Source organism: Zea mays, chromosome 3 (assembly GCF_902167145.1).
Source record: "Zea mays cultivar B73 chromosome 3, Zm-B73-REFERENCE-NAM-5.0, whole genome shotgun sequence".
Taxonomy (NCBI): Eukaryota; Viridiplantae; Streptophyta; class Magnoliopsida; order Poales; family Poaceae; genus Zea; species Zea mays.
In genome coordinates, this window is record NC_050098.1 from 218,970,824 (window position 1) to 218,985,384 (window position 14,561).

At 47.8% G+C, this 14,561-nt stretch overlaps 1 protein-coding gene across 4 annotated transcripts; it reads right to left on the reverse strand.

The window, feature by feature from the left end:
- Positions 1-1,507: 1,507 nt before the first annotated feature.
- On the reverse strand, positions 1,508-7,853 carry LOC100193891 (ustilago maydis induced8). 4 transcript variants are annotated; one of them, XM_035965658.1, is made up of 22 exons: positions 7,556-7,853; positions 6,690-6,769; positions 6,399-6,485; positions 5,606-5,656; positions 5,389-5,506; positions 5,130-5,234; positions 4,964-5,028; positions 4,763-4,846; positions 4,595-4,645; positions 4,448-4,510; positions 4,313-4,359; positions 4,144-4,222; positions 3,958-4,020; positions 3,386-3,475; positions 3,260-3,298; positions 2,945-3,172; positions 2,776-2,861; positions 2,629-2,677; positions 2,436-2,516; positions 2,214-2,307; positions 1,886-2,092; positions 1,521-1,819 (listed from the first exon to the last, which is right to left on the reverse strand). In XM_035965658.1, exons 1-21 carry the CDS (start codon positions 7,671-7,673, stop codon positions 1,911-1,913), a joined length of 1,860 nt encoding a protein of 619 aa, XP_035821551.1. In that variant the 5' UTR covers positions 7,674-7,853; the 3' UTR covers positions 1,521-1,819; positions 1,886-1,910. The 4 variants fall into 4 exon arrangements, with proteins under 4 accessions (XP_008672173.1, NP_001336802.1, XP_035821551.1 ...); XM_020549492.3 differs by having other exon boundaries at positions 5,130-5,186; positions 7,556-7,841; XM_008673951.2 differs by having other exon boundaries at positions 1,508-2,092; positions 7,556-7,841.
- Between the last annotated feature and the right edge of the window lie 6,708 nt (positions 7,854-14,561).

The window sequence follows — 14,561 nt, forward strand, 5'->3', positions numbered from 1 at the left end:
TTTGGGCGTTGGATTTCCACGCTCTTTCGGATTGAGCAATGGAGAATTTTTCTGGCGCCGTGATTTTCTAATGGGGAAGACTTCACGAGCAACAGGGTGGCCTCCTCTTCTTGAGTAACGTGGGCCATCTCCCTCTTGGGCTTCGACCGGCACTCGCGGGCCCAGTGACCAGTTTTGCCGCACCGTCGGCATTCATCCCAGGCCGGTTTGTTGGACCCGCCTGGCCCACCTGACGCGCGCCCACGACCGCGTCCTCGCCTGCCTCCTCCTCTGCTTGAGCTCGCGCCGCCTCTGGCAGCGCCGTCGCCGGAGTGGTTCTCCAGCTCGCGCCTCCTCCGTCGTGCATCCCATTCTTCCTCGGTGAGGTACAGCTTCCCTTCATGCTTCAACGAGGTCGACACTTCCTCAAATGCCTCCTCCGCTTCCTTCAATCGCCCTACCAGATCCGCGACTGACATCGTCGTCACGTCCAGCAGCGTTCTGATCGCGATTGCAATTTGCTTGAATCGAGGCGGCAAGCTTCGGAGGATCTTCGCAACGATCACGTCGTCCATCACTTCATCGCCCAAAGTGGCGAGTTGCGCCGCCATATTGTTGAGGCGGAGTGCATACTCCTCGACGGTTTCGCCGTCGTCGAACGCGGCGAGGTCGAATTTTCGACGCAGTTGTTGCGCCGTCGACTTCCTCACCCGGTCGTCTCCGATCCGCATGGTTGCGGTCGCATCCCAGGCCTGCTTGGCCGTCTCCATTTTTGCCAGCGTTGGCACCATTTCAGGTGGCACGGCGCTGCACAGCACGTCCAGCGCCATCATCTCCTCATGAGAATCGACGCCACCCTGCTGGATCGCGTCCCAGAGAGCTCGGGCTTTGAGTTTCACCTTCATGAGGAGCGCACGGTCGGAGTAGTTCGTCTTGGTTAGGGTGGGGTAGCTACTCCCGCCACTAACTTCGCGAATCACCCTCTGGATCACCACTCCATCTTTGGGGAAGAAGAAGACCCGCCATCATCACTCTAGCGCTGAGTCTTCGTCCGTCCACCAGGAAGAGGAGCCGAAGGAGTGCCCACCGATGCCGGGGACAGGGTGGTGGTGGCCGCCGGGCTTGTAGTAAGCACCGTCGTGTGGCTAGAGTGGGATACGATAACCTAGGCGTCGGCGGGAGAGGGAGCGCCAAGGGGTGGGAGCGGAAGTGTCATCGCTAACAAAATTCAGTGGGTTGTATCTGACATGAATCGTTTCCATGCTCATGAAATTCATCACTGTATTCAAATACAACTCACTGTTCCTCTCCCCCATGGGAAGAAACTGTCTTCGTTCGTCAAAACTCCATTTATGCATACCTTAATGTACTGTATTGTGTATAAACGTGTTTAGATAAGTAATGTAGTACACGATGCAGTAGGGCAACACAGGCACAAACATTAACAACAACAATTTCACTGGCATTTTTTAACAACACCAATACTCTTCATCTGAGCGTGGTTGTTCATATTGTGGCAACAAAGCAATCATGGCCAAGCATTTGTGTATTCAGTCCTTAGATAAGTTCTTCCATAATGTACAAATAGTTTAGATAACTTCTTCCAGGCTCTACTAGCGCTACTCAAAACACTTCGCGCCTTAGTTCCAGGCCAAAAAAAAAGGAAAGAGAAAAAAACAACAACAACATCACACTAGACCTCACCACCCTATGGCTAGCTCGCTTCAACGGACTGGAAGGCGTTCCTCGTTAAAAATGTCGGAACCATGTGTCGCTGGAGCTGGGGGCTTGCTGAATCTTAGCCTTCTCTTCTCTCAGTTGATCAGAGACAAATAACAAACTGAAAAAAAGGAACACATGAAAAAGGAGGGGTACAAGCAAAAAAACCATAGCAGCAAATACCAACCAAACCATCGCTAAGCGCTACGCTTCTAGGTGTGGATCCCAGTGCCATTTGGGTAGTACCCGTTCACCAAGCTGTTCAGTGGATTATTCACAGGCCCAGTGGGGTACAGTTTCAGTTTCGGGACTTTACTGATCGAACATGCTTTCGTTGTCGGATTGCTGCGCTGAAGCAATGGTTCTAGCTGCCCAGACGCCGCGGCTATCAGCCCTGTCAGCAGAGATGAACTGTTGATTCAGATGAGGCACTTGGGCGTGCTCAAAAGTCAAAATGCAGCAGCAGCAGCCTCATCAGCAGAGTGAATATCAGGAGAGAAGAAGAAAAGCGTTACCTAAGAAAAGCGGAGATGGCTTCCCTGGTCTCGACTTGAATTCAGGATGGAACTGTGCACCGATGAAGAACTTGTGAGAGGGAAGCTCAACGATCTGCATCATCCAACAGAGCGCGCCATCAAGTGATTGAGAAGGCCTTTTTTCTTATTAAGTTCCTAGAAAAGCACATCTAACTAAGTCTACAGCATCGGAGAAGATCTCCAGGCCTAGCTTAAGCTTACCCCCATGCGTTTCCCACTCTCATCTTTGCCCACGAACTGAAGCCCGGCCTTCTCAAAGTCTGGGACCATGTCAGGGTTCACCTGAAAGAAAAGAAGAACAAAGAGATCTCTTCTTCACTGAGCAAAAAAAGATTAACAGTGGCATGCACTATTATTATTCGATATGGCTAATAGATCGATTAGATCACGGAACCTCGTATCTGTGGCGATGTCTTTCATCTACAGAGCTGGCGTTGCCGTACCTGATGCATATTTACAACGGTTATGTTTCACCACATCAAATGTACGTGTACAATCATGCGCTAGACTGAAGAAAACATGAGGGCTAGTGTTTTCTTACAGCTTCGCAGATTTGCAGCCACTGACATGGAAATAGGTCCTCCTCGACCCAAGCCTCATCGTGGCTCCCATTTGGGTTTTTGAGCCCTGTACGTGGAGTGGAAGTGCTGTCAGTCAGAAGTTCGCGGTTCAAAAATGAACGGCAGTACCACCAAGTAAGCATGACCTACCTCTGGCATGAAGATGACACAGGGTGACGTCGTAGCTGGATCGAACTCCGTGCTATTGGCACCTCGTAGCTTCATCACCGAGCGGGCAAACTCGATCACCGCGATTTGCATTCCCAGGCAGATGCCAAGATAAGGAACGTTGTTCTCGCGTGCGTATTTCGCGGCGAGGATTTTGCCCTGGACTCCCCTGTCCCCAAACCCTCCAGGGACGAGTACGCCATCTGCGCCCTGGGATGGAATGGAATTCCGTGAGACGGACTGTATGTACATAAGCACATGACTTTCAAGAAACTACCGTTTGATGCCTGCACCTACCTTCAGCAATTTCCATGCTTTTTTATGGGCTTCAGGGGTCTACACGAAACAAACACGTCTCCAAAAGCATCAGCAAAAGCTCCATCGAGGAATAGAAATCGATTCAATGCCCACGACTAAACCGACCTCTTTAGCTGAAGAATCTTCCAGGTCGCAGGAAGGAACCCACTCGACTACAAGTTTTCTTTCCATAGCAACCGATGCATGCAAAAGAGCCTGTAACGACGTTGGTTTCGGCACATTAGTCAGCAGGAAGAGCAAAACAGTCAGGAGGTGCAGCTTTGTTGTTTGTTTCGCTATCAAGGAAGGGTATTCCAGGCACAGATCCGTTGAACTAAGAGCCATAAAAACCACAATTTAAACAAGCTGCCTTCATGCAGAAAACAGCATCCCGCCCAGCCATCTCACTGTTGCTCTGGCCTTTTTTTTCAATAAAAGATAGGGTAGAGTCATGGTTGACGGATTGAAAAGAAAACATGCAATTCATTTTGGTCTAGTATGTTTTTTCCCCTCCGATTCATTCGTAACCAAAAAAAAGATGGGTTGGTGAGAGGTATGGATGTACTCTCCCACAACCCATGTTCGTTTTCAGGTCAAATTTGTCCATCTCTATTTCTTCTTATTTATGTTACCACCCAGTTCCTCCTAGTTGGCTAAGTTTTCTTTTTCTTTTTTAATTCAGACAGTAATAATGTCACCTTTATGACAGACAGGTAGGAATCCGACAGGCCAGTGTATTTTCCAACCATGGCAATCTTGACCTGAAAAGTTAATGCAGCAGCGCTCAATTTAACCAACTGCTTGCTCAGAAACACAAGTGTCTAATAAATATTTCACCCCCTCCCCTCATGGAAACAATAGCAAGAACGATGACTGAAACCTACCGGAGTCTTCAACTTGTCAAACTTGGTGGCTCTTTTAGTCCACTTTGTTAGCTCAGGTTCCCGAGGCACCTTTCCATCACTGCACACATAACAGTAACAGAAAGTGAGCAGTGCTCCTTCAGTGTTCAAGCAACAGTATGAACAGTCGGTCGATGTGAGAAGTACGTACTACTGGAGGTCTAAAACCTTCAGAATCGCTTCATGGGCCTTCTGGTCCTGTAAGAGAGTTCCATTGTGGACGGTTAAATAAGATGCCAGCTTCGAGTTTATGGTAAACAGTCCATCAGAGAAGAAATTACCCTACCCTTAGCAGCAAGGGGATGTGCCAGATGTTTGTCACGTCATGGAGGTTCACTATATTTGAGACCTGCAGCATAGGCTGTGCTGTCAGCACAAGAGCAAGCGTAAAAACTCAAAAGAAGCCTTGTAATGGGAAGATCGTTATCGTTACCGGGACATGGCAAAACTGTGAAAGCTTGGCCTTCACATGTTCCTCCAATGGCTGCAGAGGAAACAGAAACTAGCGTCAGAGATTCAGTGTTAAGCACCGACAAACAGCAAAGTAGAGGCTCTGAAGGACTGGAAAGTGGAGGAAGGTGACTCTGTATGTATGGTATACCTCAGTACTGCGACATGCTAAAACATCCGGCGCTAACCCAAGCCCTCTAAGCCCTCGAACACTGTGCTGTGTAGGCTTAGTTTTCTACACAAATTTAACAGGCTGTCAATTACATGAAAGTAATCAGCAGAGTTTTTTTCTATTTTAAAATGGTTTTTTTCTCCCTTCAAGCTGAATCACAATTGTACGCGATAAATTTACCTGTTCACCGACTACATTTAGAACCGGAACAAGACTGACATGAACGAGACAGAAGTTTCCAGGTCCTACAGCACAGAGTAGAATTTTTTTTAACAAAAAAAGAAAACTGTAAAAAAACTGTAACGTCTAGTGCTCAGAAAAGAAAAGAGCTGCTGTGTTTCCTTACCAACACGGTACGAGAATTGACCTAACGCTTCAATGAAAGGCATTGACTCGATATCCCCTGCATCAAGAATGCCACTGTCGTTATGCGGCGAAAAGATTTTGTCCCCTGCACCGGCACACACCCACACAGCACAGCTATGGGAACAAATCGAGCAAAGATAATGAAAAAAAGAAAGCTAGTCTAGGTGTTCGAACAATGCAATGGTTTTTTTAGTTACTGATGATGCAACAATGGAATGGAACTATCGTCCTTTTTCAACCTATAGTGCCCCCGAGCTCGATGACGCAGACGTCAGGAGGCCCTTCCTTGCCGTCCACTGGGACCACCGCGACGCGTTCGATCCAGTCCTGTATCTCATCCGTGATGTGCGGCACTACCTGCAGGCAGCAGCGGAAAACGAAGTACACAGGTTTAGGCACGTGTGTGTGTCTGTGTCAGCGGTGACGTTCTCGTCGCATGAAGAACTCCACACCCACCTGGACGGTCTTCCCTAGGTAGTCGCCTCTCCTCTCCTTGTTAATGACAGCCTGATCCGAGCATTACAAAGAGAGAGCCCTGGTGTTAGGTTACAGATGACGAGAAACCAGCAGGCAAAGCGGTGTCAAGTCCAAGAAGAGTTTTTTCTTCTTCTTCTTCTTCTTTTGATAACTGTCCAAGAAGAGCTGGACTCGTGCACAAGCGACAGGAGAGGAGATCACATGATAATGTAGTATATATGCACAATGTTTTTTTTTGGGTTCGTCCTGCTAACTTGCAACGGCAACATCAACCGTAGTTTCAGACCTAGTTAGTTACCCAGTTTACTTTTGCATCCTCCCCACCACCACCATAGAAAAATTCAGGTGGCCAATAGAAGAAAGATTATTAATTTGTTAACTTATCCCAGCAACTGTCAGAAACAGCCAGCGGCGGGGCATCAAGCCATCAGCTCCACAGTGAATCTTTTGCAGCTCCTTCCGACAAGGGTGGCAGGATAGAGAGGCTCTTCGGATGACTCTGCACATGCATACTTGTACCGCAGCCCGGATCTTACGATGAAACGTAAAGCGCGACTCGATACACAAAAAAAAAAGATTGATTTGTGGGTTCCATTCCATGTGCGCCACGAAGTCAATCGGACGCTCAATGACTTGCAGAGTAGCCACTGAACGCCCCGCAGTCTTGTTAATTCGAAGTTGTTTTTTTTTAAAACAAAAAAAAAGAGGGGCTGGAAATTAAAACAACTTGATACCCCTACCCCCACACTAGTTTGTAACTGTGTGCAATTACCTGGAAGATCTTTCCCGTGGTTATATTGTTGTCGCGGGTCAATTTGATGTCCAGAAAACGTTCGTAGTTTCCAAGGTCCAAGTCCACCTTGAAGAAGAAGAAGAAAAAAAAAGAAAGGGGGAGAAGAACCGATTAGCCGGCGGCCGGAAAGATATATCCACACAACCACATAGTAGAGCTACTGAATGCGATGTCAGCTGAGAGGTCATCCATGATGCTACTACCAACAGCAATGTTTTCTTTTATTTTCTGGTAGAGGATGTGCAGGACCAGCTGGTAGTTAGTAGTTACCTCTCCGCCATCGTCCAAAACGAAAACCTCCCCGTGCTCGAACGGCGACATGGTTCCAGCATCGGTGTTGAGGTATGGATCTGCAAAGAGAGAGAGAGAGTCACAGGTGAACAACCATAAGAAACTACTGACAACGGTTAACTTCTCCAAGCAGCATCAACGTAGATATGAACCCAGAACAATTCTCCAAGCACTAGGTATATTTTTGAAAAACTTCTTCATATAACACAATATATTTTATTCATTAAAACATGTTATGATACAACTCATTTATGTATGTTGTACCAGTAGAACCTATCTAGAGAACTGTGTTATGTACGTTTCCTTCGTCAAAATACATCTTTCATAATTTTGTTTACACTTAACCTTTTCATACCTGGATCATTTATGTGGGCAGCTAAATTCTTTAGCGGACTCGTAAGACGGAGGGGGAAAAATACAGAAAAGAAGAATAAGGACAAGCTTCCCAACCACTTTGGAAAATCCGTACTAGTACTTGCGCATTCATCGATCGAAATTTAATGCTTGAGGCGACGAAATCGAAGGGACCAAGAAGAGCGCGACACCAAGCTCAAATTCCCGATTGTTGTCCGTTAACACAAAGTGCTCAGCGAACATGCGCGCATTTTCATTTCTTCGGCCACGAAGTAACAACAACCAAGCAAGCGCATTTGAGACGAGGGGTCGTCGGTTGCCCAGGCAGCTCCGCGGCGTCCGGAAAAAAAATGCTGCTTCCTTTTGCCCCCCACAAGCAGCACTTGCTGCACAGCCGAACCGACAAAAAAGGAGAGAGCGTTCGGGCCTGGACCGTGCTCCGGGCTCAGGCAGAGCGGAAAAGTGGGCAGGAAGGGGAAAGGAGTGGGTACCGATCTTGATGGTGGTGACGCGGAGGCCGCAGGCCTTGAGCACGACGCCGATGCTGCTGGCCGTCACGCCCTTGCCGAGCCCGCTCACCACCCCTCCGGTCACCAGCACGTACTTCATGGCCGCTCGCTCGCTCGCTCCCCTTACGCCGACGGCCGTCGTCCTTTCAGGCTCTGCTCCTGCGCAGCAGCACAGGTAGGAGGAGCAACTAAGTAACACTTCTGCCGCTGGTGCTGCTGCTGCACTTCTCACTAGGCTAGTGTGGTGCCGGGGGGAGGGCAAGAGTTTGAGGCTGGAAACGGAGGGGGAGACGAGGGGGGTTAAATAGAACCCTCAGGGCAGGCAGGGGCGGGCCTGGCGGCAGCGCTTCCTCCCTCCCTCAAAACCCCTGCTGGTGCTGCCTCACTCAAGCATTTGACTTTTAAATATGAGTATGAAATATAGACTCAACCAACTGGACTAGATTCGTTTCGTCTTTTAATCTTCGGCTGACAAATTAGTTTTATAATCCGACTACATTTAATACCTGGAACGGAGGTTCAAACATTCGATAGGATAGGGGCTAAATTTTAGCGGGGTGTAACCAAACACCCCCGCAGTATAATAATAATAATAATAATGGTGCTAGAATAATACGTGCACCGAACAACGAACAAGGGATGGATTAATGGATATAATAATTTTTGCGTTTTTGGTTGCCGGGCAGCAGGTATTGGTCGAGGCCCAGGTGGGGGTGTCTGGTTGCGGTTGCGGTTGCGGTCTGCTGCGCATTGGGAATTCTGTTACAAGAGACACACCAGAGCTAGCCTCGAGGACGCGCTGGGACAGTGATGGCTCAGACTCGGAGTGGATCGTGCCTGTGTACTACTAACCTGGAAAGAAGGATCGGAGCAGAGTAGCCTTCAGGCTCATCAGTGGTAGATCTACATAAGCCAGTTGCTGTGAGGCAGTCTAATAATGTGAACATATGTGGTTAGTCTCGGTCTTATGTGACTCATACCTTTGTTTTGTTAAATAATAGTGCCATCCATGTTATGCTTCTTTACTCATAGTTTTATCTGTGGTTCTCGTAGCTAGGGAATCGAATGCCTACGATGCATACAAATAGTTTTCAGTAGCAGTATTCAACTCGTACTTCCCCAAGAGAACATGATTCTAGCGAGAGAGCGAGAGGGAGAGAGAGAAAACTGAAAAAGGGGATGCCATTCCAAGCACATCAGCGATCATCATCAACCGTTATTTTCGTCTCACCCCCCCTGCTGCTGGTGCTGCTGCCGCCTAACCCGAAACATGCCGACTAGGGGTCGCGGTCGCCGTTCTCGATCGTCAAAGAAACCCAAGCTCTGGGTCGTAGTCTGTGTGGTGGGTTTCACTTGATGATGGCCTAGCTTCCGGTTTGCTTTTCGCACTCCGATCCGGATTTTGCTTCAGCGCTAGCTACTTTTTTTCCAGCTAGCTAGCGCGCGCGCGCTCCTTTCTTCAGCCGATCCTCTTCACACTGTGATAGTCAGTCACCGGGGAAAGGACGTTAACGATGAAGGCATGAACGAAGCCCCGTCATTCAGAAACAAGCAACGAATGAGAGCCTAATCTGCGGGCCGGCTTTTACGTGCGATTAGCCGATAGGCCTGCGAACGGTGCGCGTACCTGATACCCTCCCTCTGGCGTCGACGACGATGAGCGCTGGAGCGAGAGCGACTTCTCTTCAAGGGCTAGCTAGCTAGAGCGCTAGCTCCACCAATCACCAATGTCCTCAATATGCCCAAAATAAATAACGATCATGAGATCATCGGATATATACTGACGTATCCATCATGCAATAATGCAGCAGCTATAGCGTAGGATCTACCAACAAAACTCAAGGGAAATCCGTGAATTCTAATGTTTTTCTCCCTCCCTTTTGCAGATCCGCATCTCAACTGATATAATTACCAGCAGGACAGTGAATAATTCTTGGATTCTAAGTAAAGCTGGCGGGACACTACACTACTAGTAGTGCTTGTGGTTTAAGTGAAGGGATCGTCGGCAAGTGAGGTTTTCAAAAAATGGGCGCCAAAAGCCGCCAAGCCAGCCTGCAACTGACAGCATTGGCTAACCTAACTACCACTGGATTCTTATTGGGAGAGTCTTGCTACCTATACACAGATCCAAGTTTCTGCGCCATGTGTGCGCGCGCATGCATGAATTAATGCTATCCATTAACGAATGAATCTGCGCGCGTTCTTTTTCTCGTAATCTTTTTTTTGTGAGTTTGAAAAGATAGAAATAAAATGCTGGGTGCAGTTATGCAACGGTTTCGGTTTTCACATGTTGGCAGTGCACCCTATATATAATGCATGCACACCCCACTATTGTTGCCTGCCAAATTTTGGCTCTACCTTACACAAGTTAGAACCTTTTGCGAGTAGTAATTTTGGCTGCTGAGAGTCTAAAGATGTCCGATATATAGCGCATGTGTATCTAGTTGTCCACGCTCCCTAAAACATCTATACACGACTATACCTACCCTAGCTACCCACACATGTACGACCTCACACCAGCATCCTCTTAGATACAGTGCTCTGGACGTTGGAGCTAGTGGCAACGACTAATATACAAATAGATATTAGATGCAAGCGTGCAAGCAGACTTTTGTGTTTGTTAGATCTAAATCCAACGGTTGATACAATTGTAGTTTGTTATGAGGTTTTTATAAAAATACATCAGCTGGTGGTGAAAGAATTTAGGTGCTAAATATAACATATTGTTGGAGTTAAATCTAACGGAGTAAAATATTTGTTTTCACGCTTGCATTTAGTGAATGTTTGCATATTAGTCGTCGCCGGAGTTTAAAGCCGCCGGCAGTGAGAAGCCCACTGCTTTCTATATATTATGTCGTATACGTACGTTACAGTAGTACATCTTGCTTGTTACACAGACTGTAATTAGGCTACTCACAATGGGGATTTCATGTCTCTGTTTCCAAAAATGCCACATCAGATTTATGGATGAATGAAATACCCTCTCTCAATAGAGAGTTTCATCTCACTATTTCATATGTCAACATACTTCTTAAATGCTGCATATAAATAACCAATAGGATTTACTCAATTATATGAAGATGAAACAAAACACTCTCAGTGGAGGTTTCACACAGTTTCCAAGATCTTGGAAACGAGTTAACATGGTTTCATCCCCATGAAACTCCATGAAACTCTTTCTTCTTAAATGATGTGACATGTCATCAAAATAGCTGATGTGGCAGGCTAATTAATACATGAAACACCCCATGAAACCTCCACTGTGAATAGCCTTAGTAGTACTAGGTAGCCGTGACCAATAGGAAAAAGGACCGATTTTTACCACAGGGACTGCCGGACGGAGGATATATGCAGCAGTCGCCGCTTGCGCTGCTGCGGACGCAGGCAGGACCAAACCCTGACCGGGCTCTGTGAGTCATCTCCCGGCGGCCTCGACATTGAATTCCGAATCTGCTGGGCGCGTACCACTACCTACTTGTCTGGAGAAATTATTGACGAGCACGCATCGCGCGCGTCCGGCTGCGCTGAGTCCGCGCCAACATGGATCCACGGCATCGCCCCTGATATGATCCAGCTGCAGCAACTATTCGTTGCGCGCGCGCGATCTCGTACGTGCGTGCGCATGCGTGCGCTGGGAAAATGTTTATAATATATACGTGTATATATATAGTGGAGTATATATATGTGAGTAATGTGACAACGGGAGCATCGCACACGCACCGGTCCACAATCTTCTTCTCCAGTTTAGTGCAGGCGCAACTTTGCATGGACGAACGGAAACTTCCCCCTTTCAATTCAAACGATTCGATGTGTTACTTACGCCCAGATGAGCAATGCAAAAGGAGACGATAAAAAGGACGTGACGCGGACGACGCTGGGTTGAAATGAATTTAGGAGTAGACGAATATTCTTCCTTCCTGTGAAAGAAAAGGATATATCGGAGGAATTGTTCGAGGTCGTATATATAAAAATATATATGTAGCCGAGCCGCCTACCCATGCTAGCGTGGTTCCTACCTGTCTCAAAGACAAACCTCTAATACAATTCGTCGCTGCTGCTAGAGTAGTGCTACCGCCCTCTCACTCTCACACGTACTGACTGACACCTGGTATGCTACGCTGGTTCACGTCGCTTTCGGACTCATGTCCTCCGCCCATCCCATGCATGCCGGTCCACGGGATGTATTCGGCCGATGGATCGTTTCCGTCAGCTGGAACTGGAAGTCTGCTTGCCAAACCAATAGCTCCTCGATCGTGGTTGATCGGTCGGACGGACACCTGCAGCGCAGGCGCGCCACACGCACCCCGCCGGCCGCCGGCCCATCGACCGCGCGTCCATCGAGCGAGCGAGTAGCCACCGCTGGCCTGCTGGTGGACGAACAGCGAACGCTAGCTGCTGGCTGGCTGCGGCCGCCGTGTGTGCGTAGATGCACAGTAAACTTGCTCGATCTTCCACACAAATTCCATTTCACATACTTGAAGCCCCTGCTGCCCAGCCGGCCCCTTTGCCAGCGATCTGTCTCCGAAGAGAAACGGAAAGGCAGGAAACCTCGGATATCCATCCATCCTGCTGTGCATCATCGTCGCACGCGGGTTTTATCGGTCAATCATGACGTCGCTGTTGTCCATTTTACGAATTTTCACTTTATTAAAAACAAAAAACAAAGGGGCCGACTGGGTGGGCCGCTACTAGGCTGGAGGCCGAGCAGCCCACCGGCAAGCGCTGGTAAATAACCAGCTAGGGCACCTCCTGCCTGTGCGTCAAAAAGGGACAGAGAGCGGCGGCGAAGGCACAACTGTTTGGCCGGCCTGCACGGCCGCCTCTTGCGTTTCTCTCTGTTCAACGGCCTCCGAATTTGGTGCCCGGTCTGTTCCATAAGTATGGGTGTGTTTCCCCTCTCTCTCGCGTTGGCTGAGCAGTCGGATGTTCTTCTTCCTCCCTCTGTGTGTGCTGCTCCGGTAAGAACTCAAACTACCAGTTCGTTTCCTAGTATTGTGGTGGCGATTCTTGCTGAGAGTGGTTCAAAGTGGGAGGAAGTGGTGCTGTGCTTGCGCAGCGTGAGTTACCTGTGCTCTATTGCCGGAATCGTGCACTTCTCCGGTGCTCTGATTCTTGTCTGATCTCTGTCCACCGTGGCCTGGTGCTTGAGCTCCCTGCTGCGCGGTGTTCATCTTCTCGGGCTGGTGCCGTGGACGTCTCCCTCGGTTCCGGCAGCGGCTCTAGTATCTCCGTCAACCTCCCGCCGTGCAGGCCCGGACGTGGGCGGCGGAATTGGTTTTCTGGGACAGAACTTCGTGTTCGCTGAGCTGATCTTCCCACGTAGACAATCTACGTGCTGTGAGTTACCCGTTGCCTCTATTTATTTATTGAATAATTTTGTGCTATCTGCTAGTATTATTTACTTGGGTGTGATTGCACAATTTGTGGGCGGATTATGTGCTCGATGATGATAGCGGTGTAGTGAGACGACGTGACAGTCTGGGTTTTAGTGTGTTGTTATTTTCAGCATTGATATTATTTGTGCCTAGTTATTTCTTACTATTGTACAAGCTGATTATTTAAGTTCATTATTGTTCCTTAATTCTTATGCACACTGTTTTGATCTTAATATTCATGCTTGATTTCTAGGCTCATAATATTTGATCTAAAACCCTGATTTGGTAAGATAGGACTGTCACGTTAGTCGAGGATCTTTGATCACCCTTAGCGTTGGAGGGCTGTCTATTGCAGCAACCCACTATTTTGAGAGCAATATTTTAATATAAACACTCATGTTTATTTGTTTAATCTGCCTTCTTCATCTACCTGCCATGTTTAATTTGCAAATGGATTTGAGTAGCTATATTACATGTTTTCATGTCCTGGAATTGCTACTGTTCATTGCTGTTATAATTACATATGGCATTTATCTGAGTTATATGCTTGTTTTATTCGGTATTAGTATATTTAATCTATTTAAATATGTAGAAAGCATGTCACTTATTCCTCTAAATTTACAACAATCCAGAAAACCAATCCGTATTATGGCCTCCAGTTCTGATGTCATTAAGCCTGAAGCGTTCGACGACGCTAGCTTTAAGCGCTGGCAGATTAAGACTCGCATGTGGCTCACTGACCTAAAATTATTTTGGGTAGTGACATCGGCTGTTCCCCAGGCTGCATCAGATGATTCTGATGATGCAGCGAAGGCCGCCGCACTTGCGGAGAAGGCCAAGTGGGACGAAGCCAATGAGGCATGCTTGTCTCGTCTGTTGAACGTCTTGTCGAACCGCTTATTTGACGTGTACTCTGGGTTTACCTCCGCTAAGGGTCTATGGACTGAACTTGAGAACGAGTTCTCTGAAGTTGACAATGGCAATGAGTCATTCACAACGGAAAACTACCTTAACTATAAAATGGTTGAGGGAAGGTCTGTTATGGAGCAGCTACAGGAGATTCAACTCCTTGTTAGGGACTTGGTCCAATATGGTTGCGTCCTACCAGACAGCTTTCAGGTGAATGCAATACTGGCAAAGCTCCCGCCTTCTTGGCGAGACTTTGTGACTTCACGCCGCCACATGAAGAAGCAAATGACTCTCACTGAGTTGTCAGCTGCGATTAATGTGGAAGAGCGTGCAAGGTCCAGTAACAAGCCATCCCAGCAACTCCAGGCTCACGTTGTTGAGAAGGGTGAAGATAGAAAATTCCAGAAGAAGAAGAAGAACTCTCCACAGAAGAATATGAACCAACCTAAGTCCAAAAAGATGAAGAAGAAAAAGGAGGACTTTATCTGCTACGTTTGTGGTGTCTCCGGGCATACAACTCAAAGATGCAAACTTAGGAAGGGAAAAGGTCCTCCACCTCAGCGCAAAGAAGGGAACGTGGTGGTTAACTCCACCCCAGGGTATGCACCTCAGGCCTTTATGGCAAGTCCATCAGATGACTGGTGGATGGATTCCGGTGCTACTGTTCATATTTGTGCTGATCGATCCATGTTCTCTTCATTCCA